The 26,326-nt window shown below is 51.6% G+C and overlaps 1 protein-coding gene across 1 annotated transcript in view; it reads left to right on the forward strand.

Moving 5' to 3' along the window:
- Positions 1-26,326, forward strand: part of CLIP2 (CAP-Gly domain containing linker protein 2) — a 103,453-nt gene that overhangs the window by 40,188 nt on the left and 36,939 nt on the right. The window contains exons 3-7 of the mRNA XM_017867328.1: positions 7,389-7,945; positions 20,609-20,733; positions 23,121-23,334; positions 24,002-24,199; positions 25,751-25,854. Coding sequence (XP_017722817.1) covers positions 7,389-7,945; positions 20,609-20,733; positions 23,121-23,334; positions 24,002-24,199; positions 25,751-25,854 — 1,198 coding nt within the window. The remainder of the gene's footprint in view (positions 1-7,388; positions 7,946-20,608; positions 20,734-23,120; positions 23,335-24,001; positions 24,200-25,750; positions 25,855-26,326) is intronic.

The raw sequence follows: 26,326 nt of genomic DNA on the forward strand, positions 1-26,326 counted from the left end.
GTGGGATTACAGGCTTGAGCCACTGCGCCCGGCGTTTGTTTTCATAATACCTAGGAACACACTGTGAAGCTATGTTCTGTGGAACATTTAGGGAGGGACCAGGTCCTAGCAGAGGATGCTTTTTTATCTGCCACCAAACCATTGGGGCAGGGGGCTGAGTTCATCACACATCTCACTTCATGACATGTCAACGTTGTCTGTCGGTCCCCGCAAGGTCCCTCTCGGTTATTTTATTTATTTATTTATTTATTTATTTATTTATTTATTGTTTGAGACAGAGTCTTGCTCTGTGACCCAGGCTGGAGTGCAATGGCACGATCTCAGCTCACTGCAACCTCCACCGCCTGGGTTCAAGCAATTCTCCTGCCTTGCCTCCCGAGTGACTGGGATTATAAGTGTGCGCCACCGCACTGACTAATTTTTGTGTTTTTAGTGGAGACAGGGTTTCACCATGTTGGCCAGGCTGGTCTCGAACTCCTGACCTCAAGCCATCTGCCTGCCTTGGCCTCCCAAAGTACTGCAATTACAGATGTGAGCCACTGCACCTGGCTATTTTTTATTTTCTATTATTTTTACTTTTTTGTAGAGATGAGATCTCTCTATGTTGCCCAGGCTGGTCTTGAACTCCTGGCCTCAAGCGATCCTCCTGCCTCAGCCTCCTGAGTAGCTGGGACTACAGCTTGAGCCACCGTGCCTAGCTTCCTCTTGGTGTTTCTTTTCTTTTCTTTTTTTTTTTTTGAGATGGCGTCTTGCTCCCATCACCCAGGCTGGAGTGCAGTGGCACAATCTTGGCTCACTGCAACCTCCACCTCCCGGGTTCAAGCAATTCTCCTTCCTCAGCCTTCCGAGTAGCTGGGATTATAGGCATGTGCCACCATGCCTTGCTAATTTTTGTATTTTTAGTAAAGTCGGGGTTTCGCCATGTTGGCCAGGCTGGTCTCGAACTCCTGACCTCAGGTGATCCGCCTGCCTTGGCCTCCCAAAGTGCTGGGATTACAGGTGTGAGCCACAACGCCCAGCCGGTGTTTCTTAACTGATTCATATTTTGTTGTTCCGTATTCCTCTTCCCCCACCCCCAGGCCACCGTGCCCTGTGCTGGATGTGGGGAAGCTCTGCTATGTCACCAAGAATCACATCATAAACACTGTCCCACATAACCTGGACAATAATGTTTTAAAGGTTGCTTAATAATCTGAATGACGTGACCATCATTTATGTAACTGCTCCTCGGTTTGGAGGCACTTAGATTCAGTTTTTTATTTTTGTGAAGGTCAAGATAGTGAGTCAGTTTTTTCCTTTCTAAATTATTTCCTTGGGAAATAGGCTAAAGAGCGCATTCCTTATTTTAGTTTTTCTTTTAAAACATACTAGATTGCTGGCTGGGCACCATGGCTCACACCTGTAGTCCCAGCACTTTGGGAGGCCGAATTGTAGCTGCTGGCACCCCCACTCCATCCCCTTGCCAGGCCCTGTTTGGCCATGCCTGTTGTCCACAGGGTCTGACACAGGGTCTGGCACCTAGTAGGTCCTCAGGAAGTGGGCTCCCTCCTGATAAGATTGAGCAGGTATGGAGAAGGCCAGTTCCCCCATCCTCAGGCAGGGCAGGACCTGCGTCCTTGCAGGCGGAGGGGAGAATGCGTCATCTGGGCGCCCTGGTTATCCCCACCAGCTGCAGGACCACACCACCAGCTGCAGCCACCTGCGCCATGTCCTTAGGCCCTTGTCATGCGTTGAACTTGAAACTTGCAGTAAATTCCTCTGTGGCTCTTGTCTGGGCAGGAATCTCTATCTAGGGAATAAATCAACTGCATGGAGGAGGTTAATTTAAATTTTTTTTTTTTTTTTTTTTGAGACAGTCTCACTCTGTCGCCCAGGCTGGAGTGCAGTGGCACGATCTCGGCTCACTGAAACCTCCACCTCCCGGGTTCAAGCTATTCTCCTGCCTCAGCCTCCCAAGTAGCTTGAATCATAGACACCTACCACCACACCCAGCAAATTATGGTATTTTTAGTAGAGACGGGTTTCACCGTGTTGGCCAGGCTGCTCTTGAACTCCCGACCTCAAGTAATCCACCCACCTTGGCCTCCCAAAGTGACCAAAGTGATAGGATTACAGGCATGAGCCACCGTGCCTGGCCTATTTTAATTATTTTAGAGATGAGGCCTCACTCTGTCTCCCAGGCTGGAGTGCAGTGGTACGATCATGGCTCACCGAAGCTTCCACTCCCTGGGCTCAAGCAATCCTCCTGCCTCAGCCTCCCAAGTAGCTGGGACTACAGGAGTGAGCCACCATGTCTGGCTAATTTTTGTATTTTTTGTAGAGACAGGGTCTCACCGTGTTACCCAGGCTGGTCTCAAACTCCTGGCCTCAAGTGATCCTCCTGTCTCAACCTCCCAAAGTGCTGGGATTACAGGCGTGAGCCATGGCGCCCAGCCTCATGTGAGGTTTAAGTCTGTGTTGCTGGGCCCAGCTGGAAGTCTGTAGCGGTTCTTTGCCTTCATGGGGGTTTGCTGGGGAACTTAGAGGGCAGTGAGGCCCAGGCTGTGCCCATAGGGACCTCCCAAACAGCTTGCCTTTGACTGGCCTGTGAGGTTATGGACCGAGGAAGCACCTGTTAACCGGGTTTCAAAAACTCCATTGTATATACATCGGCTCCTCTGGGAGGAGTCTTAGGACATGGAGAATGTCAGTGCTGGGAAAGACCTTAGCTATTTCTGACCTAGTCCTTTGTTATGTCATGAGGAAAGTGAGGCACCCATCTGGGAAGGCACAGACTTGGCTTGTCCTGGCCAAGCCAGTGTGTCACTGATGACTCCCTGGAGAGACAGGGAATTTCCCATGGTTTCCCAACTGCAGGAAACTGAAAATGTCTCAGCATGCATGGAATTTGATGAGGGTTTTGTCCCTGTGATTCGGGGGCAGCTGAGGGTCCCACTACTGAGAGAAAGAATGAAGCGAAGTACCACGTGCAGTTGCCATGGGCTCGTGGCTTGGATTTTTGCAGCTGTTGAAACAGCTGGACCCTGGGCCTGTGACCCCTGGGAGGGGAGGGAGTCGGGGAGAGATTACCTGAGGGTCCGCCTGGGCCGGGACAGCTGGGGACAAGGACAGCTGAGCAGGCAGCTTCTCACCAAGAATAGCCATGCTGGGTCACCTTTCGACCTGGGGACGCTTCTCTGGGCTCTAAGCACGGAGGGCAGGTAGAAACAGACCTTAGCTGGGCTACAGCGGTTCTGTTCAGTTAGCAGAGGTCACAGAGCTCTCTGCATAGGAAAGTGCCCTAGAAATGGATATGGGGTAGGAGCTGGCACCTGCCAGGCACCCACTGTGCGTGTGGTCAAGACGAATGGTTCTGGCCCGGCGTGGTGGTTCATGCCTATAATCCCAGCACTGTGGGAGGCCAAGGCAGGAGGATCGCTTGAGTCCAGGAGTTTGAGACCAGCCTGCCAACATGGCAAAACCCTATTTCCAATAAAATACAAATAAATAAATAAATAAATAAATAAATAAATAACCGGGCGTGCTGGCGCACACCTATAATCCTGGCTACACAGGAGGCTGAGGAATGAGAATTTCTTGAACCTGAGACGCGAAGGTTGCGGTGATCAGAGATTGCGCCATTGTACTCCAACCTGGGGACTCCCGCCTGGGCAACAGAATGAGACTCTGTCTCAAAACAACAAAAGAGGGAGGGTTCTGAAGCCAGGTGGGTGTCCTACTAGGCCTGGATGACCTTACCCTGTTTCCAAATCTGCAAGGTAAAAATATGATGTGTTCTTATAATGAATAACCTGGCATGGTGGCGCATACCTGTAATCCCAGCTACTTGAGAGGCTGAGGCAGGAGAATCACTTGAACTCGGGGTGCAGAGGTTGGAGTGAGCTGAGATTGCGCCAGTGTACTCTAGCCTGGGCAACAGAGTGAGACTCCGTTTCAAAAAAAAAAAAAGTGCCCTGTCCATTGAGGAACATGCAGTTGGCACTTCATAAATGTAGCTGCTATTTTAATTATTTTATTTTGTTATATATTACATTTGTTTTTTATAGAGACAGGGTCTTGCTATGTTGCCCACACTGGTCTTGACCTCCTGGGCTCAAGTCATCCTCCTGTCTCAGCTTCCCAAGTAGCTGGGATTAGAGGCTGTACCACTGCACCCAGCTTATTTAATTAATTCATTTATTTTTAAGAGATAGGAGTCTTGCTATGTTGCCCAGGCTGGTCTTGAACTCCTGGACTCAAGTGATCCGCCTGCCTTGACCTCCCAAAGTGCTGGGATTACAGTTGTAAACCACTGTGCCTGGATTTTTTTTTTTTTTTCTTTTTTTTTTTCTTTTTTTTTTTTTTTTTTTTTTTTTTTTGAGACAGAGTCTCACTCTGTCGCCTGGGCTGGAGTGCAGTGGCCAGATCTCAGCTCATTGCAAGCTCTGCCTCCCGGGTTCACGCTATTCTCCTGCCTCAGCCTCCCGAGTAGCTGGGACTACAGGCGCCCGCCACCTCGCCCGGCTAGTTTTTTTTTTTGTATTTTTTAGTAGAGACGGGGTTTCACCATGTTAGCCAGGATAGTCTCGATCTCCTGACCTCGTGATCCACCCGTCTCGGCCTCCCAAAGTGCTGGGATTACAGGCTTGAGCCACCGCACCCGGCCTTCTTTTCATTTCTTTTCTTGAGATAGGGTCTTGCTCTATCACCCAGGCTGGAGTGCAGTGGTGCCATCTCTGCTCACTGTAACCTCTGCCTCCTGGGTTCAAGCCATTCTCCTGCCTCAGCCTCCCAAGTAGCTGGGACTACAGGCATATGCCACCACTCCCTGCTAATTTTTGTATTTTCAGTAGAGATGGGGTTTCCCCATGTTGGCCAGGCTGGTCTCAAACTCCTGACCTCAAGTGATCTGCCCACCTCGGCCTCCCAAAGTGCTGGAATTATAGGCATGAGCCACTGTGCTTGGCATGAGACTGGGTNCGGCCTCCCAAAGTGCTGGGATTACAGGCTTGAGCCACCGCACCCGGCCTTCTTTTCATTTCTTTTCTTGAGATAGGGTCTTGCTCTATCACCCAGGCTGGAGTGCAGTGGTGCCATCTCTGCTCACTGTAACCTCTGCCTCCTGGGTTCAAGCCATTCTCCTGCCTCAGCCTCCCAAGTAGCTGGGACTACAGGCATATGCCACCACTCCCTGCTAATTTTGTATTTTCAGTAGAGATGGGGTTTCCCCATGTTGGCCAGGCTGGTCTCAAACTCCTGACCTCAAGTGATCTGCCCACCTCGGCCTCCCAAAGTGCTGGAATTATAGGCATGAGCCACTGTGCTTGGCATGAGACTGGGTAATTTATAAAGGAAAAGAAGTTTAATGGATTCACAGTTCCATATGGCCAGGGAGGACTCACAATAGTGGCAGAAAGCAAAAGGCACGTCTTACATGGCAGCAGACAAGAGAGAATGAGAGCCAAGCAGAAGGGGAAACCTCTTATAAAATCACCAGATCTTGTAAGACTTATTCACTACCAGGACACCAGTATGAGGAAAACCACCCCCATGATTCATTCAGCTCCCACTGTGTACCTCCCAAAACACGTGGGAATTATGGAAGCTTCAATTCAAGATGAGATTTGGGTGGGGACACAGCCAAACTAAATCAGCTCTGCTGCCTATTGTCTGGGAGCTCAGGTGAAGCACCTTGTATCTCTGAGCCTCAGTTTTCTCATCTGTGAAATGGGGGCAGTTGGGGATCAGATGAGCTATCATATCTTAAGCTCTTAGCACGGAGCCTCATGCAAGCCTGTGATTACTATGGTTGTTTTTTTGTTTGTTTGTGTTTTTGAGATGGAATCTTGCTTTGTCACCCAGACTGGAGTCAGTGGTGCTGTCTCAGCTCACTGCAACCTCTGCCTCCCGGGTTCAGGCGATTCTCCTGTCTCAGCCTCCTGAGTAGCTGGGATTATAGGCACCCACCACTACATTCCGCTAATTTTTTTGTGTTTTCAGTAGAGACGGAGTTTCACCATGTTGGCCAGGCTGGTCCTGAGCTCCTGACTTCAGGTGATACGCCTGCCTCAGCCTCCCAAAATGCTGGGATTACAGGCATGAGCCACCGAACCTAGCCACCTTTCCACCTTCCTGGGTCTGTGGACCCTGAGGCCTTAGGCTGGGCTGCAGCTTGGGGAGGGGAGGGGAGTGGGGGCGCCCGGGAGAGAGTTAGGAGGGTTTTCTTTCCTGTCCCAAGAGAGACAGAAGGGGACATCTTTATGCAAGAAGTCTGTGGCTGTGTCCCCCTATTAGGAAATAGGCTGGGAGTCTTCTGTGTGCCCTGTAACTGTCTGAGGGCGAGGATGGGGGTCTCAGGGACCACTTGCACAACACCTGGGTCACACATAGGGGCCACAGGGAGTCTCAGGTCAACAGCTGAGGGCCTGAGCCCACCCAGTGGGGAGGTGGCTTATAATCCTTGAGAATGGGTTCATCCCTGGCCCGGGACTTACAGTTTCCTTGAGAAGTGAAAGCCATTGCTTCTGTGTTTGTTTTGCTTTGTTTTTTTGTTTTGTTTTGTTTTGAGATGAAGTCTTTTCTCTTTCCCCCAGGCTGGAGTGCAGTGGTATGATTTCAGCTCACTGCAACCTCCACCTCCCAGGTTCAAGCGATCCTCCCACCTCAGCCTCCTGAGTAGCTGGGATTACAGGTGCCCGCCACCACACCCGGCTAATTATTTTATTTTTAGTAGAGATGGGGTTTCACCATATTGGTCAGGCTGGTCTGGAACTCCAGATCTCAGGCGATCTGCCTGCCTCGGCCTCCCAAAGTGCTGGGATTACAGGCGTGAGCCACTGCGCCCAGCCTAAACATTGCTTCTGAGGGCATACTTTCCTGGGGACGTTCTGGAGGGCTGGAAGAGTAGGGGGAGACCTGAGGAGGACCTGCCCAAGACCACACAGCCAACCATTCCTGCCTCAGTTTCCATGACAAGACCTGATCTCTACAAAAAATACAAAAATTAGCCCAGTGTAGTGGCAGGTGTCTGTGATTTCAGCTACTCAGGAGGCTGAGGTGGGAGCATCGCTGGAGCCCAGGAAGTCAAGGCTGCAGCGAGCCATGATCTCGCCAATGCACTCTAGTCTAGGTGACAGAGCAAGACCCTGTCTCAAAAAACAAATAAATAAGGGTTAGGTGTGGTGCCTCACGCCTATAATCCCAGCACTTTGGGAAGCCAAGGCAGGCGGATTACTTGAGGTCAGGAGTTTGAGACCAGCCTGGCTGACATGGTGAAACCCCATCTCTACTCAAAAATACAAATCAGCCACCTCCCAACCCTAGACTCTGTGCACCTGGGGCCATCCAGCGGCCAGTTCCATGCCAGCCCTAACAGCCACCTCTTTCCCTCTCCCTCTCCTTCTCTGCAGGCTCCCCCCTGCACAAGCAGTCATCCGGACCCTCCTCCTCCCCGGCCGCAGCTGCCGCCCCCGAGAAGCCGGGCCCCAAGGCGGCGGAAGTGGGGGATGACTTCCTGGGGGACTTTGTGGTGGGCGAGCGGGTGTGGGTGAATGGCGTGAAGCCAGGCGTGGTGCAGTACCTGGGCGAGACGCAGTTCGCACCGGGCCAGTGGGCCGGCGTGGTCCTGGACGACCCGGTGGGCAAGAACGATGGCGCGGTGGGCGGCGTGCGCTACTTCGAGTGCCCGGCCCTCCAGGGTATCTTCACGCGGCCCTCCAAGCTGACCCGGCAGCCCACGGCCGAGGGCTCGGGGAGTGATGCCCACTCCGTGGAGTCACTGACTGCCCAGAACCTGTCATTGCATTCGGGCACGGCCACACCCCCGCTGACCAGCCGCGTCATCCCCCTGCGGGAGAGCGTCCTCAACAGCTCCGTGAAGACGGGCAACGAGTCGGGCTCCAACCTCTCGGACAGCGGCTCTGTGAAGCGGGGCGACAAGGACCTGCGCCTGGGAGACCGTGTGCTGGTGAGTGCGGGCAGTACTGGGCTCTCAGCCCAGCCTCCCTTCCCTCCCCTGCTCCGCCTCACTTGGCCGAGCTGGACCCCCCTGGCTGGGCAGGGTGGGGACTCAAAGGGGTCTCGGACACGGTCCAACCTGGGACACCCATTCCTCATCAGGACCATACAGAGTGACAAGACAGGAGACTGTTGCTGTGTGACCCTGGGCAAGTGTCTTAAACTTTCTGGGTCTCACTCTTTCTATCGGTAAAATGGGATTTTTTTTTTTTTTTTGAGATGGAGTTTTGCTCTTGTCACCCAGCCTGGAGTGCAGTGGTGTGATTTCAGCCCGCTGCAACCTCCACCTCCCGGGTTCAAGCGATTCTCCTGCCTCAGCCTCTCAAGTAGCTGGGATTACAGGCATGAGCCACTATGCCTAGCTAATTTTTTAGTAGAGACGGGGTTTCACCATGTTGGCCAGGCTGGTCTTGAACTCCCAACCTCAGGTGATCCACCCGCCTTGGCCTCCCAAAGTGCTAGGATTACAGGTGTGAGCCACCATGCCCAACCAAAATGGGAATTTTAATCATACTTCAGTCATAGTTGGAGATGCATTAAAATGTATCACTCATTTTAGACAGTGCCTAATACTACGTACCGCATAGGTTTTGGCCATTATTGATGTTATCTACTGATCCAACTCATCTGCATGCACGTGCCAGGCATGTACTGGAAAAGGCTGGGAACTGGATGTTCTCAAGACCCCTGGTCCTGGCCAGGCACAGTAGTTCATGCTTGTAATCCCAGCACTTTGGGAGGCTGAGGTGGGAGGATCACTTGAGCCCAGGAGTTCAAGACCAGCGTGGGCAACATAGTGAGACCCCGTCTCTACAAAAAAATACAAAAAAAATTAGCCGGACATGGTGCTTGGCCCTGTACTCCCAGCTACTCAGGAGGCTGTGGTGGGAGGATGGCTTGATCCTGGGAGTTAGAGGTTGCAGTGAACCAAGGTAGTGCCACTGCACTCTAGTCTGGGTGACAGAGCCAGACCCTGTTTCTCTTTTTTTTTTTTTTTTTTTTTTGAGACGGAGTCCTTGCTCTGCTCGGCCAGGCTGGAGTGGCAGTGGACCGGATCCAGCTCACTGCAAACCTCCGCCTCCCGGGTTCACGCCATTCTCCGCCTCAGCTCCCGAGTAGCTGGGGACCACAGGCACCCGCCACCTCCCCGGCTATTTTTTTTTTTTTTTTGTTTTTTAGTAGAGCGGGATTTCACCGTGTTAGCAGGATGGTCTCGATCTCCTGACCTCGTGATCCGCCCACTCGGCTCCCAAAGTGCTGGGATTACAGGCTTGAGCCACCGCACCGGCCCCCTCAATAATAATAATAATAAGGCCGGGCATAGTGGCTCACGCCTGTAATCCCAGCACTTTGGGAGACCAAGGCGGGCAGATCACCTGAGGTCAGGATTTTGAGACCAGCCTGGCCAACATGACGAAACACCACCTCTACTAAAAATACAAACATTAGTTAGCTGTGATGGCATGCACCTGTAGTCCCAGCTACTTGGGAAGCTGAGGCAGGAGAATCACTTGAACCCAGGAGGGAGAGATTGCAGTGAGCTGAGATCACACCACTGCACTCCAGCCTGGGTGACAGAATGAGACTCAGTCTCAAAAAAAACAATAATGATGATAATGATAGTAACCCCTCGCCCAGGGCCAGGAGGTGCAGACACCTTATCAGCTACAACCCGAGTGATCAGTGTTGTTGAAGTTGAGAGAATTGGGTCGTTGGAGCTGACAGCTTCCTGCCAGGGGCCCCTCTTCTCCACTAGTCCCAGCTGTTAGGGCCAGGTTGGAAAGGGGTCAGTGACCCCCAAGTCTTCTAGAGTATGAATACAGCAGTGACCTGGGTTGGTGGTGGTCAGGTGGACGGGACAGGGCTGTGTCTTGCTATCCAACCAGGCTGTGGTGGCCTTGGGCTAACCCTACGTCTGGGACCACAGCATTGGGAAGAGACTCACAGGGTACAGGGAAGTCCCTGATGGGGCCTTCTGGGCCTGGGGTGTGAGGAGCTGTCAGTGGGGCAGGGGTCCCTGTGTCCATTCTGCAAGGCTTCCTGGGGGAAGGTGGGAGGTCATTGCAAGGTGGGGAGCACAGGCTTGGAGCTCCAAAGCTGAGTGGAGAAGGGCAGAGGGTTTGGGGACCCAGAGCAGGGACCCCCAAAGGGTATTACTGCCTAGGGTCCTCCCTCCTTGCTCTGAGAACCTGGCAAAGGTTTCTCCTGGAGGTTTCTGGAAAGAGCCTTTGGGGTTGTGGGCAGGGGAATGAGAGATGTTTACACCCATGGGTTGAATCCTCAAGCCAGTGCTATGATGTGGTTTTATCATCCTCACTTTATGGATGGGGAAACTGAGGCTCAGGGAGGTTTTGTTTTTTTGTTTTGTTTTGTTTGTTTTGTTTTCTAGCCTCGCTCTGTTGCCAGGCTGGAGCGCAGTGGCGCGATCTCGGCTCACTGCAACCTCTGCCTCCTAGGTTCAAGCAATCGTCCTGCCTCAGCCTCCCGAGTAGCTGTGACTACAGGCACATGCCACCATGCCCAGCTAATTTTTTATATTTTTAGTAGAGGTGGGGTTTCACCATGTTGGCCAGGATGGTCTTGATCTCTTGACCTGCCCATCTCAGCCTCCCAAAGTGGTGGGATTACAGGAGTGAGTCACCGCGCCCAGCCTCAGGAAAGTTTAATAACTTGTCTGAAGTGACAAGTGACAAGTGCCTGCCCACTGAGCTGTGTCCCTCTCTGCCCTGGCCAGGGTGAGAGCTCTGCTTTTTTTTGAAACAGGGTCTTGTTCTGTTGCCCAGGATGGGGTGCAGTGGTGCAGTCGTAGCTCACAGCAGCCTCAAACTTGGACTCAAGCAATCCTCCTGCCTCAGCCTCCCAAGAAGCTGGGACTACAGGCCCATGCCACCACACCTGGCACCACGCCTTTGCTAGTGTGGTTCCCCTGGACAGAACTTCTCCTGGGTGACCTGGTGGTGAGCGTGGCTAGATATGGTCCCTGCCCTCCAGTCATCTCCAGCTTACAGGAGACAGACCATGAGGCCAGTGATCACAGATATTAGTCTGCCAAGTGTGCTGTGGTGCTCTCAGAGCCTGGCCTGGTGGAGAGGCTCCCCTGAGGAATGGTGTGAGGGCAGAACTTAGGGAATGGCCTGGCATTGGCCTAGTGATGTGGGGCCAGAGCATCGTGCCAGGCAGAGACCCGTGGGCTGAGAGACTAGAGAAACTGTGAGAAGAGGCCCGGCGCGGTGGTTCACACCTGTAATCCCAGCACTTTGGGAGGCTGAGGCAGGTAGATCACCTGAGGTCAGGAGTTTGAGACCATCCTCACCAATACGGTGAAACCCCATCTCTACTAAAAATACAAAAACTAGCTGGGTGTGGTGGTGGGAGCCTGTAGTCCGAGCTACTCGAGAGGCGGAGGCAGGAGAATCACTTGAACCTGGGAGGTGGAGATTGCAGTGAGCCGAGATAGTGCCACTGCACTCCAGCCTGGGTGACAGAGCGAGACTAGAAAAGAAAAAACAAACTGAAAAGAGCAGGGAGGCTGAGTGGGCAGTGGGGGAAGCCAGGGAAAGCTCACACCCCAGAGGCTGACCTGGGTGACCCCACAGGGCCAGGGCTCTGGGATGGAGCTGGGTCTTTGCTGTAAGAGTCAAGGTAGCTGTGGAAGCTGCAGCCACGTGATGGATTCCTGGGTTAAGGACATCGCACCTGCTGCTTGGTGGGGATGGGATCGGAGGGGGCAAGAGTGGAGCAGGGGCCGCCGGGTGCAGTGGCTCACACCTGTAATCCCAGCACTTTGGGAGGCCAAGGTAGGCAGATCACCTGAGGTCAGGAGTTTGAGACTAGCCTGGGCAACATGGTGAAACCCCATCTCTACTAAAAAATACATGGTGACGGCATCTGTAATCCCAGCTACTCAGGAGGTTGAGGCAGGAGAATCGCTTGAACTTGGGAGGCGGAGGTTGCAGTAAGCCGAGAGGGTGCAGCTGCACTCCAGCCTGGGCAACACAACAAGACTCCATCTCAAAACAAACAAACAAACAAACAAAAACAGACTGGAGCAGGAATGGCAGTGCCCAGGAAGGAGGCTGGACTCCTGGCCCCCTGCACCATCCTGTCCAAAGAACTTGTTTTGGGACTGTCACTCTGCTCTTCCTCCTGTGGTTCCCAGGAAAGCCAAACCCAACCAACAGGACCTGGCAGACGGCTTAGTCTCCCTGACCTGTCCTTCAGGATCTCCGGGGTCTGAGGGCACCTGCTGAGGGTGGGCACAGCAGGGAAATCAGGCCTGGGTCTGTGATATTGTACAAGTCACTTATAGAGCCTCATCCTCATTCATTCATTCATTCACTTGCCATGTGTCCGTTCAGCAAAATGGCCATAGCCCAGCACTCTTGTTTTGTTCTATGCTTTTTTGGGGAGGGTTAAGAGAGCTGATGGCAGCCCGGCACGGTGGCTCACGCCTGTAATCTCAGCAGTTTGGGAGGCCAAGACAGGCAGATCAGTCAAGGTCAGGAGTTGGAAACCAGCCTGGGCAATGTAGCAAGACCTTGTCTCTACTAAAAATACAAAAATACAAAAAAAAAAAGCCAGGCATGGCAGCGCATGCGTATGCTCCCAGCTACTAGGGAGGCTGAGATGGGAAGATCACTTGAGCTCAGGGAGTCAAGCCTGCAGTGAGCCATGATCAGACCACTGCACTCCAGCCAGGGCAACAGAGTGAGACACTGTCTCAAAAAAAAAAAAAAAAAAAAAAAGGAGAGAAAGAACTGGTGGATGTGAGAATGCATCATAGTCTGCAAGGAGCTATGGCTGTGCACAGTCTGACTAATATCGTGGGAGTGCCCTGGGCATGGGCCTGTGACTCTGCTGGGGCGGGAAGTGGAGGCTCTGGGAGTTACCAACCAGCCCAGATTGCTCCCTGGATTGGGGAGCAGCAGGTTTGACGCCAGTTTGATCCTGTCTGGCATTCCCCCTGTACCTGCTCTCCCTGCAGGGTATGGGAGCTTCTGACCATCTCAGGGTGTGGTGTACAAGAGAGGGGCACAAGGTGGACACTGCCACTGGTCTAGAAGTGTCTGCTAAGCCCTGGCCTGTCTGCAGGGTTGGCAGCAGCTGGGCTACTTTGACCTTGACTTCTCAATCTTTAAGTAGATTGCATCCTATGGTTGAAACATTGCTTTCTAGGTACATACCTCACACTGGACACTGTGCCTAGCACTTTTTTTTTTGAGACAAGGTCTCGCTCTGTCACCCAGGATGGAGTGCAGTGGTGCAGTCATAGCTCACTGCAGCCTCAAACTCTTAGGCTCAAGTGATCCTCCTGCCTCAGCCTCCTGAGAATCTGGGACTACAGACATGCACCACCATACCTGCCTAATTTTTTAATGTTTTTTATTTTTTGTAGAGATGGGGGTCTCGCTATGTTCCTCAGGCTGGCCTCAAATTCCCAGCCTCAAGCAGTCCTCCTGCCTCAGCCTCCCAGAGTGCTGGGATTACAGGCATGAGCCACTGAGCCCAGCCTAGTTTATGATTTAGGCTAGGGAAGAGAAAGGACATTCCAGGTTGGAATTACACAGAAGCAAGATCCAGGACTCATTGTGTAGACAGAGTGGCAGAGACCTGGTGCCAGAGAGGAGGGGCTGAGAAAGCAACCCCACCTGAAGGCCGGAGACCAGAGAGAACCAACCTAGACTCACAGACAGGCCTCAGTGGCAGAGACACCAGAGCCCTACCCAAGAAGGAGACAAAGGAAGGTGGGGTCCAGTCTGGAATCAAGCCCAGCTGAGATTGAGAAGGCCACAGAGTGTAGTAAGAAGAGATCCACCTGCCTTTCACTCCCTGACTACTCTGAACTTCAGTCTCTTCTTCCATTAATGTGGTTACAGTGCCTGTCTCATGGAAATATCAGATTTGGAATTCTTGTCTTGCATGTGCCAGGCGCACGTAGTTGGCCCTAGGAGATGGTGGGACAGGAGCTAGTTTTAATTGGGGAGCTGGATTTACTTAGGCACACTTGAGGCATACTTGTGGTATCAAGAGAAATTAACATTTTATTTATTCAATTTTTTTTTTAGACAGAGTCTGGCTCTGTCGCCCAGAGTGGAGTGCAGTGGCGCGATCTCGACTCACTGCAACCTCTACCTCCCAGGTTCAAGCGATTCTCATGCCTCAGCCTCCCAAGTAGCTAGGATTACAAGCGTGCATCACCCACCTGGCTAATTTTTGTATTTTTTAGTGAGACAGAGTTTCTTCATGTTGCCAGGATGGTCTTGAACTCCTGGCCTCAGTGATCCACCCACCTCAGCCTCCCAAAGTGCTGGTATTACAGTGAGTCCAGCAGTAAAACGAAATTAACATTTTATAAAGTCATAGGCCAGACACGGTGACTCACACCTATAATCCCAGCATTTTGGGAGGCTGAAGTGGGTCGATCACCTGAGGTCAGGGGTTCGAGACCAGATTGGCCAACATGGGGAAACCCCGTCTCTGCTAAACGTACAAAAATCAGCCAGGCGTGGTGGCAGGTGCCTGTAATCCCAGTTACTCAGGAGGCTGAGGCAGGAGAATCACTTGAACCCAGGAGGCGGAGGTTGCAGTGAACTGGGATCCTGCCATTGCACTCCAGCCTGGGCAATGAGAATAAGACTCTGTCTCAAGAAAAAAAGAAAGGGGGGGAAGCAAAAATACTTTGGTTCAGATAAACATGGTAAATCAATAGACACATTTATTTTCAATCCCTCCTGAATTTGCACTAAAACAACACTGAAGAGAAGTTTGGGGTTTTTCTTTTTCTGAGATGGCTTCTTGCTGTGTTGTCCAGGCTGGAGGGCAGTGGCATGATCCTAGCTCACCGCGCGCTCTGACTCCTGGGTTCCAGCGATCCTCCTAACTCAGCCTCCTGAGTAGTCAGGACTACAAGCGTGTGCCACCACACCCAGCTAGTTTCTTAATTTTTTGTAGAGATGGGGTCTTGCTGTGTTGCCCAGGCTGGTCTTGAACTCCTGGACTCAAGTAATTCTCCTGCCTTGGTCTCCCAAAGTGTTGGGATTACAGGTGTGAGCCACCACACCCAGCTATGAAGAGAAATTTTTTAAAAAAGAGCTAGTGGCGGGGGAAGAGGAGAAGCAATCAGTGTCCATCGAGAAACCCTGGATGTTCAGTAACTGGCCACATATTGGCCTCTAGAAATGAGGCTGCCACTGGGGCCGGGAACAGAATTGGTTTTTTTTTTTTTTTTTTTTTTTTTTTTTTTTTTTTTTGAAGACAGATCTCGCTCTACTCGCCCGGGCTGGCCGAGTGCAGTGGCGGATCTCAGCTCACTGCAAGCTCTGCGTCCCGGTTTTACGCCCATTCTCCTGCCTCAGCTCCCGAGTAGCCTGGGATATAGGCGCCGCGCACCCCTCGGCCTGGCCTACGCATTTCTTTGTCTTCGCTCTTCTCCTTTTTTTTGTATTTTTATAGTAGAGACCGCGTTTCTCACTGGGTGTTAGCCAGGATGGTCTCGATCTCCTCGACCATCATGGATCACACCCCGTCTCGGCCCTCCCAAAGTGCTCCGGGATGTACAGGCTGAGGCCACGCGCGCGCCAGAATTGGTTAAAAGTCTTTAGATTCAGCTGGGCACAGTGGCTCACACCTATAATCCCAGGACATTGAGAGGCCAAGGTGGGCTAATCACTTGAGGCCAGGAATTCGAGACCGGCCTGGCCAACATGGTGAAACTCCATCTCTACTAAAAATACAAAAGTTAGCCGGGTGTGGTGGTGGGCGCCTGTAATCCAAGCTCCTTGGGTGGCTGAGTCAGGACAGTCGCTTGAACCCGGGAGGCAGAGGTTGCAGTGAACTGAGATCACACTGCTGCACTCCAGCCTGGGAAACAGAGTGAGACTGTCTCAAAAAAAAAAAAAAGAAGAAGAAGAAGAAGACTGGCCATGCACAGTGGCTCACACTTGTAATCCAGGCACTTTGGGAGGCTGAAGTGGGAGGATTGCTTGAGCCCAGCAGTTCCAGACCAGCCTGGGCAACAGAGTGAGACCCTGTCTCTAAAACACTAAAAAACAAAATTATTCAAGTGTGGCGTCGCATGCCTGCAGTCCCAACTACTTAGGAGGCTGAGGAGGGAGGACCGTTTGAGCCCAGAAGTTTGAGGCTGCAGTGAGCCATGAATGCAGCACTGCACTCCAGCCTGGGTGACAGAAGGAGACCCTACCTCTAAAACAAAACACCTTAGATCCCCACCCCGTCCCTATTCCTACGTTGCCTGGTTACTGTTCCTCTAGCTGATGTCTGGTATGGGCACTTGGTCCCCCTGAGAGGATCACAGAGAATTATTGGGTAGAGGGATCCCAGGCAGGAGGGACTGAAAAAGGAGGATGAAGTGAACATGTGTAATTTTTTTTTTGGGGGGACGGAGTCTTGCTCTGTCATCCAGGCTGGAGTGCAGTGGCGCAATTTCCACTCACTGCAAGCTCCACCTCCCGGGTTCACACCATTCTCCTGCCTCAGCCTCCCGAGTAGCTGGGATTACAGGTGCCCACCACCTGTATGTTTTTGTATGTTTAGTAGAGATGGGGTTTCACCATGTTAGCCAGGATGGTCTCGATCTCCTAACCTCATGATCTGCCCACCTCAGCCACCCAAAGTGTTAGGATTACAGGCGTGAGTCACCGTGCCCGGCCAAACGTGTATTCTAAGTGCCCCCTACCCCTATGTGGCTCCCCGATCCCTGGCGGCCACACCTACTCCCTCCACAGTGAAGATTACAGGAAACTTCTCCGGAGAAAACAGCTGGTCCTCTGAGAAATAAGACAAGGTGATACAGGCATTAAATATGAACAAAACTGCCATTGAATATGTGAGTATGAATATTCATGCTCATGAATATTCATGTATGTATAAATATTCGGTGAACAAAAAGCTCTGGGGAATGAAAAATGTCACAGAAATAAGAAACTGCACGGAAGTGTTAAAAGATAAAGTTAAGAAAATATTTCAGGAACTAGAACAGAAAGGAAACAGGCCGGGGGCGGGGGCTCACACCTGTAATCCCAGCACTTTGGGAGGCCAAGGTGGGTGTATCACAAGGTCAGGAGTTTGAGACCAGCCTGGCTAACACGGTGAAACCCCGTCTCTACTAAAAAAATACAAAAAACTAGCTGGGCATGGTGGCAGGCCCCTGTAGTCCCAGCTACTTGGGAGGCTGAGGCAGGAGAATGGCGTAAGCCTGGGAGGTGGAGCTTGCAGTGAGCTGAGATCCGGCCACTGCACTCCAGCCTGGGTGACAGAGCAAGACTCTGTCTCAAAAAAAAAAAAAAAAAAAAGAGGTAAATTTTACATTATGTGAACTTACACCTCCATAAAAAAAAAAAAAAAAGAAAAAGAAAGAGTGAGCCAGGCACAGTGGGTCATGCCTATAATTCCAGCACTCTGGGAGGCTGAGGAAGGAAGACTGTTTGAGGCCAAGAGTTCAAGACCAGGCTGGGCAACATTGTGAGACCTCATCTTTACCAGAAAATGTTAAAAATAAGCTAGGTCTCGTGGTGTGTGCTCTAATCTCAGTTACTTGGGAGGCCAAGGCGGGAGGATCACTTGAACCCAGGAGTTCCAGGTTGCAGTGAGCCATGATTGCACCACTGCACTCCAGCATGGGTGACAAAGCGAGAGCCTGTCAAAGAAAGAAAGAAAGAGAGAGAGAGAGAGAAAGAAAAAGAAAGAAAAGAAAGAAAGAAGGAAGGAAGGAAGGAAGGAAGGAAGGAAGGAAGGAAGGAAGGAAGGAAAAGAAAAGAAAAGAAAGAAAGAAGGAAAGAAAGAAAAGACAGAAAGAAAGAAAGAAAAGACAGAAAGGAGGGAAGGAGGGAGGAGAAAAGAAAAGAATGAGGTAGAATAAAATATTTTGGCCAGGCACGGTGGCTCACGCCTGTAATCTGAGACAAGCACTTTGGGAGGCTGAGGCAACTGGATTGCTTGAGCCCAGGAGTTTGAGACCAGCCTGGGCAACGTGAAGAAACTCCATCTCTACAAAAAAAAAAAAAAAAAAAAAGCCAGGCATGGTGGCCTGTGCCTGTAGTCCCAGCTACATGGGAGGCTGAAGTGGGAGAATCACGTGCCCAGGAGGCCAAGGTTGTGGTGAGCTGAGATCATGCCACTGCATTCCAGTCTCAAAAAAACAAAAAAGAATAAGGAATAAAACATTTTCAGATATAGAAGGCTCAAAAATGTACCTCCTCATGCACCTTTTCTTAGAAAGCTGTGGGAAGATGTTCTCTACTAAAATAAGTAGCAAACTGGCCGGACGTGGTGGCTCACACCTTAATCCCAGCACTTTGGGAGGCCAAGGTGGGCAGATCACCTGAGGTCAGAAGTGCAAGACCAGCCTGGCCAACATGGCGAAACCCCGTCTCTACTAAAAATACAAAAATTAGCTGGACATGGTGACAAATGCCTATAATCCCAGCTATTCTGGAGGCTAAGGCTAGAGAATTGCTTGAACCCGGGAGGCAGAGGTTTCAGTGAGCCGAGGTCGTGCCACTGCACTCCAGCCTGGGCAACAGAGCGAGACTCCGTCTCAAAATAAATAAACAAAACAAAATAAAATAAGTAGTAAACCAAGAAAGAAGAGGCAGGGAATCCAGAAAACAGGATCAAGCCCAGGACAGAGGTGAAGTGGTTGTGAAGGTCACAGTGACAGGAGACTCCAGGCCAGTGGCCACACTCCAGAGAGGCCAGCAGCCAGCCCAACCCGGAGTGGGTCCCATGGCTCCGGGAGAGACATCTTCAGAAAGAACTTGATAGAATTCCCAATGCCTCTGAGCATCTTTTCAGATTTAGACTATTGAAAGAGTTGGGGTTGAATTAGTGTTGAGACTATTAAAACTAGGCAGACAGGCCAGGTGCGGTGGCTCACGCCTGTAATCCCAGCACTTTGGGAGGCCAAGGCAGGTGAATCACTTGAGGTCAGGAGTTTGAGACCAGCCTGGCCAACATGGTGAAACCCCATCTTTACTTAAAATACTAAAAAATTAGCTGGGCATGGTGGCACATGCCTGTAGTCTCAGCTAATCAGGAGGCTGAGGCAGGAGAATCACTTGAACCCGGCAGGCGGAGGTTGCAATGAGCCGGGATCGTGCCACTGCACTCCAGCCTGGGTGACAGAGTGAGACTCTATCTTAAAAAATAAACAAACAAAAACCACTAGGCAGACAATCATCAAAGATAGTTATTTACAGGGAAAAAATTTTTTCTGGAAAGGAAAAGTAACTGCAATACATCATCCTCATCTATGAGTACTATCTACTTCGTCATAGTACTGCAAACCTGGAGTCAGATCAAAATTTAGATACGGAATACAAAAATCAGCTGGGCATGGTGGCATGTACCTGTAGTCCCAGCTACTCAGGAGGCTGAGGCAGGAGAATCAACACTGTCTCAAAAAAAAAAAAAAAAATTTAGATATGGACCTGGTGTGGTGATTCACACCTATAAATCCCAGCCTTTTAGCCATTTGGGAGGCTGAGGCAGGAGGATTGCTTGAAGCCTGAAGTTTGAGACCAGTTCGGGCAACATATCAAGACCCTGTGTCTACAAAAAAATTTTTAAAACTTAGTTGGGTATAATGGCACATACCTATTGTCCCAGCCACTCTGGAGGCTGTGGCAGGAGGATCGCTTGAGACCAGGAATTTGAGACCAGCCTGGGCAACGTAGGAAGATCCTGTGTCTACAAAAATTTTTTTAAAATTTTAGCTGGGTATGGTGGCACACACCTATAGTCCTCAGCTACTCAGGAGGCTGAGGTGGGAGGATTGCTTAAGCCCAAAAGTTTGAGGCTGCAGTGAGCTATAATTGTACCACCGCACTCCGGCCTGGGCAACAGAGCAAGATCCTATCTCAAAGAAAAAAGAAGGAAAGAAAAAGAGAAACTGCTTTTAGGGTTACCATTTATTGAAACTCTAGTATATGCTAGACACTGTATATACAGTGCTTAATTCTCATGAAAACCTTTTTATTTTATTTTATTTGAGGCAGAGTCTCGCTCTGTTGCCCAGGTGGAGTGCACTGGCGCAGTCTTGGCTCACCACAACCTCCGCCACCCAGGTTCAAGCGATTCTCCTGCCTCAGCCTCCCAAGTAGCTGGGATTATAGGTGCCCACCACCAGGCCTGGCTAATTTTGTATTTTAGTAGAGACAGGGTTTCACCATGTTGGCCAGGCTGGTCTTGAACTCCTGACCTCAGGTGATCTGCCCACCTTGGCCTCCCAAAGTGCTGGGATTACAGGCGTGAGCCACCACAGCCAGCCCCGAAAACCCTTTTACAGATGAAGATGCTGAGGCTCAGAGAGGTTAGATAACCTGCCTAGGCACACACAGCTTCTAAGTGATAGAGTTTGAATGCAGGTGTGTGTGTCTGTCTGCAAAGCCTATGCTCTTGCCTGGGTCAGCCCTGGGAGGCACTGGTTAACCTGTCTCCCTCTCAATCATCCTTGGGTCTCTCCCTCCCCATTCCTGGCTCCCGTGTCCTCTGCATGCTGGGAGGGATGGATGGGATAAGCCTGGGCTGGTTGCCCCTGCTGTCTCTGCCTGTGCCACTGCATCCTCTAGACCTGAGTCTCCCTGTGTGCTGACAGGTCGGCGGGACGAAGACTGGCGTGGTGCGGTACGTGGGGGAGACAGACTTTGCCAAGGGCGAGTGGTGTGGCGTGGAGCTGGACGAGCCCCTTGGGAAGAATGATGGGGCGGTGGCGGGCACCAGGTATGGTGGGCTTCTTCTAGGGAGTATGGGAGGGGGTTCCTCTCCCCGGAGTGGGTGCAAGGGATGGAGATGGGACATTGGAGGAAGTTAGTGTCCAGCATGTAGTGTCAGACACCATAATATAAGTCCTTTCCCCTTCCCTCTTTCCCAACAGCCCACTAAGCTGGATAGTGGGATTATCATCCCATTTTACAGATGAGAGTATGGAGGCCAGAGAGGTCATTGTTCAAGGTCACACAGTCACAGGCAAGCGCCAAGAGTATCTGTCCCCGTGTTCTCTTCTTCGTGTCACTCATGGCTAAGTGGGGTGGGAGCCCTCAAAAAGGAGAGGGAGGCCAGGCGTGGTGGGTCATGCCTGTAATCCTAGCCCTTTGGGAGGCCGAGGCAGGTGGATCACTTGAGCTCAGGTGTTCGAGACCAGCCTGGCCAACATGGCGAAACCCTGTCTCTACTAAAAATACAAAAAATTAGCTGGGTGTGGTGGCACACGCCTGTAATCCCAGCTACTTGGGTGGCTGAGGCATGAGAATCGCTTGAATGGGAGAGGAGTAGGTTGCAGTAAGCCACAATCACACCACTGCACTCCAGCCTGGGTGACAGAGCGAGACTCTGTCTCAAAAAAATTAGCCAGGCATGGTGGCGTGCACCTGTAGTCCCAGCTACTTGGGAGGCTGAGGCATGAGAATTGTTGGAACCCGGGAGGCAGAGTTTGCAGTGAGCTGAGATCATGCCATTGCATTCCAGCCTGGGCAACAGAGCAAGACTGTCAAAAAAAAAAAAAAAAAGGCGAGGCAGCAGTCCCTGCCATCTGGCATTGGGGTCCCCTGAATGACACATGAAATAATCAAACAGTGCCCAACGCTATATGGCCAAAGGCAGGCCTCACAGATGGGTTCCAGGTCTCATACCATCTCTGATGAAAATGAGTTGACTGCTGGCGTTGCTGGGTTAGGAAGATCTAAGGCTGTGTCTGGGCTCATGGTGGGTGGAGGAGTGATGTGGTAAGTGAACCATGTCTGTCACAGGTGTGGACTAAGGTGAGGCTACCTGAGTCCCTGTGCAGTCCCTGGACTGGATTCTGTGGTTGAGATGAGGCTGTGACTGCTCTGAGCAGGAGTGGTCACCATGGCACAGGGGAAGAGCCAGGCTTAGGCCAGGCCTTGAAAGAAGGTAGTGTTTCCTTTTGGAAGAGGTTTGAGAGGGATTATGCTAGGTAGGGGCTGAGAGCACAGTATGAACAAAGACCTAGAGGTGGGAAAAGGCAGGATAAGGTGGCAGTTGTCAGGTGAATCAGAAGCTGAATGGGGGCCAGGCATGGTGACTCACGTCTGTAATCCCAGCACTTTGGGAGGCTGAGGCTGGATCACTTGAAGCCAGCAGTTAAAGACTAGCCTGGACAACATAGCAAAACCCCATCTCTACAAAAGATACAAAAATTAGCTGGGCATGGTGGCACACGCCTGTGGTTTCAGCTACCTGGGCGGCTGAGGTGGGAGGATTGCATGAATCCAGGAGGCTGAGGCTGCAGTGAGCTATGATCGCACCACTGCACTCCAGCCTGGGTGACAGAGCCAGACCCTGTCTTGAAAGAAAGAAAAAAACTGGTTGGGCCCAATTCTCATGGTCCAGTGTGGAATCCATGACCAGAGAGGTCTTGAGAGAAGATGGGAATCCGGGGTTTCCATAACAATGCTTTGCCTTCCTGTTTGCAAGATGAATGTTTCTCTTGACTCACTTTTGCTTTCAGAATTCAGGGGTGGATTGGACAGCAGTCCCCACCCCACCCCACCCCAAGGTTTCTCTTTCAAGCTTTTGCTTCTCCATACAAGGACTTTGTGGGCAGAGAACTGATGGGATTCCTTCATTCTGGGAGTGGTCTGAGGGTAGCCTGAGAGTGGGGCTACAGCTGTGGCTGGGGTCTCTGAACAGTCGTGGGAGCCAAGCTTACTGGGCTTTGGAGCCCAGCAGACTGGAGGACCAGTCTCAGCTTTGCTATGTAGCCAGCTGTGTGACTGTGGGCAAGTTATTTAACCTCTCTGAGCCTAAATTTTCTCATTTGTGAATGTAGAGAACTTTGGAGGATGGAGATGAGCATTCATTTAAAAAGACTGGCACAAAGTGGGTCCCAGTAATTATTTCCTACTTCCAAGAGTATCCTCGTTGGCTGTTCACAGCTGCAGAGACTCTCAGACCCTACTCACCTCTATCCTTTTTCTGAGAGTCCTATCTATCCACCTGGAAGATTTCCACCTTGGAGTGTCTTTCCACATGGACCCCAAGGAGGTGTCTTTCTCTTTTTCTGCCGGGCTCTGAAGAGGCAGAAGAGGCAGGGGAGGCTCCAGGCTTTGCGGCTGTGACAGCAGCATGGATCTCTCCTGCTTCCACAGGTACTTCCAGTGCCCACCCAAGTTTGGTCTCTTCGCACCCATCCACAAGGTGATCCGTATCGGCTTCCCATCTACCAGCCCAGCCAAAGCCAAGAAGACCAAGCGTATGGCCATGGGTGTGTCAGCACTGACCCACAGTCCCAGCAGTTCCTCCATCAGCTCTGTCAGCTCTGTGGCCTCCTCCGTGGGGGGTCGGCCCAGCCGCAGTGGCCTGGTGAGGGTGGGGCTGCAGAAGGGGATTCTCTGGTGTGTGTTTGGGAGGGGTGAGGATGTACAGAGATCCAGGTGTTCTGATCTGCTCCTGACTTACTCTAGTTCCAGTTTGGGATTTTTGTACAAAGTAGAAAGTGCATATCTTTCAATAGGGAAAATTGAGCCATTTATATTTATTGTCATTTTTATATAACTGATTTATTGGAAGCCTAAGCCTTTCTCTGGATGTTAAGGAGGGTTATACAGATGCAGGGCAAGGGGTTCAGAAAGGTTGGCATCGAACCCTGGATGAAGGGAAAAGAGGAGGCTGCTCGGTGGCTATGGGCAGAGGGCATTCTGTCCAAACCCAGTCTAGGGTTGGAGGTTCCTCTTGTCCTCTTGTTCCACTTTGGTTGGAGGTGGCCAAAGTGAGGAAGTCAGAGGCTCTGGCTATCAGGAGCTGACTCTCCTGAGATGGGGAATTTCCTGAATCTCAAACATCAGGATTCCCCGCTGGGTGAGTCTGCAGGGGCCAGGATGTCAGAGTACTGGCAGAGGAAGAGCAGGACCCTGGGAGTCAAGGCACTTGGGCCCCCCACCTGCTGCGTTGCTGTAGGTTAGGACAGAGTGAGCCTGCCCCACAGTGCTTCAGATCCCTGAGACACGCCTGCACGCACACCTTCCTGCAGCTCACGGAGACCTCTTCACGCTACGCCCGCAAGATCTCGGGCACCACAGCCTTGCAGGAGGCACTGAAGGAGAAGCAGCAGCACATTGAGCAGCTGCTGGCTGAACGAGACCTGGAACGGGCCGAGGTGGCCAAGGCCACGAGCCACATCTGCGAGGTAGAGAAGGAGATCGCCCTGCTCAAGGCACAGCATGAGCAGGTGAGTGGCAGGTGGGGCTAGGGGTGGAGCTTCTCCAGCCAGTTTCATAGAGTCTCACCCACTCAGAGCGGAGACCTTGGATGGGGTGGGTGCAGAGAAATATGAAGATAACACAAGCAGTACCCATCCCCCGCTTTCCACAGAAGCCTCAGTGACCTGGTGAATTTCCTTCCAGTCTTTTCTGCCTATGTATAAGGATACGTACACCTACTTTCAGAATCTGGCTACAAGCTTGTATATCCTGCTTTTTTATTATTTATTTTCTTTCTTTCTTTCGTTTTCTTTTTTTGACGGAGTCTCGCTGTGTTGCCCAGGCTGGTATGTAGTGGTGCAGTCTCAGCTCCCTGCAACCCCCACCTCCTCGGTTCAAGCGATTCTCCTGCCTCAGCTTCTTGAGTAGCTGGGATTACAGGCAAGTGCCACCATGCCCAGCTAAGTTTTGTATTTTTTTGTGGAGATGGGGTCTTGCTATGTTGCCCAGTCTTGTCTGAAACTCCTGACCTCAAGTGACTCTCCCACCTTGGTCTTGCAAAGCAATGCAGTTTTTACAGGCATGAGCCACGTGTCCCACCTCTTCCCCATCTTGATGTCTGCATTGCCGTCCATCACAAGCTTTGTCCTTAATGACATCTGATGTGACTACTCCCCTGCTGTTTAGATTATTTCCAATTTTTCACTTTTTTTGAGACAGAGTCTCACTCTGTCACCCAGGCTGGAGTGCAGTAACGCGATCTCGGCTCACTGCACCCTCCACCTCCTGGATTCAAGCAATTCTCCTGCCTCAGCTCCTTAGTAACTGGGACTACAGGTGTGTGCCACCGGGCCCAGCTAATCTAATTTTTGCATTTTTAGTAGAGACGGGGTTTCACCATGTTGGCCAGGCTGGTCTCGAACTCCTGGCCTCAAGTGATCTGCCCGCCTCGGCCTCCCAAAATACTAGGATTACAGGCGTGAGCCACCGCACTCAGCCAATTTTTCACTCTTTCTACATACCACTGCAGTAAATATATTTTTTAATGTATGACTGTCTATATTTCAGATTATTCTTTTGAGCAGATTCTAGGGTTGTGTTTCAGGGAAGTGACTCTGCCCCAGGCCTTGGGGCTGCCGCTGGCTCGTGTCTGGTTTTTTCTCTGATCTTTGTCTCCCGTAGGGGAGCTCCCTCCTGGGCCTCTGTCCCCATCTGGGGTCTGGCCTGCCCCTCCTTGGATGCCAGGATTAATAAGGCCAAGTTCATGGCTGTGCTTTGATGGGGCACAGACAAGACAACAGATTTGCAAGATAACAGGTCTTAGGCTCTTGTGGGTTGTGGGGGGGTTGCAGGTACAGAGGGCAGGTGGGCCTGAGGGTCTTGCCTCTGCCTCTCTTTTTCCTGCTGGGTCCCTTCCTTCACACCTAGGCCCACTGTGCATGCCCGGCAGGTGACAGCAGGGAAGTCGGGGTGACTGGGGTTCCACGCCCGGCTCCTTGCCTCTCTCCCACTACACTCCCAACGTGGACCCCACACCCCGGAGCATGCTGACCCTGTTTTGGCCTTCCTCGGGGGCTCAGTATGTTGCAGAAGCCGAGGAAAAGCTGCAGCGAGCCCGGTTGCTGGTGGAGAGCGTGCGGAAAGAGAAGGTGGACCTGTCCAACCAGCTGGAGGAGGAGAGGAGGTACGTGCTGGCCCACCCTCACCCTGGGAGGACATTCTCCCTGATCCCCCTTAAGGAGGACAAGGAAGAGGGCAGGTTTGGGAACTGCAGACCCAGGTTCCAGTCCTGCCCCTGCCACCGCCTGGCTGCATCACCCTGGACTGGTGACATGAGCTCTTGGGCCTCAGTCTTCCCATCTGTAAAGTGAGGTACTGGTCCTGTCTTCTGCAGGCCGTTGGAAGAACTCTTCATATAACTGGAGTAAAGCACCCAGCACGGTGCCAGGCACAGAGGGAAACCACATATTTAAACTTTTTTTGAAACGGTCTCACCAGGCTGGAGTATAGAGCCACGATCACAGCTCACTGCAGCCTTGACCTCCTGGGTTCAAGCGATCCTCCCATCTCAGCTTCCTGGGTAGCTGGGACCACAGGCGTCCCCCACCACACCTGGTTAATTTTTATATTTGTTGTAGAGATGGGGTTTGGGCACG

Source organism: Rhinopithecus bieti, unplaced genomic scaffold (assembly GCF_001698545.2).
Source record: "Rhinopithecus bieti isolate Rb0 unplaced genomic scaffold, ASM169854v2 scaffold_3858, whole genome shotgun sequence".
Lineage (NCBI taxonomy): Eukaryota > Metazoa > Chordata > Mammalia > Primates > Cercopithecidae > Rhinopithecus > Rhinopithecus bieti.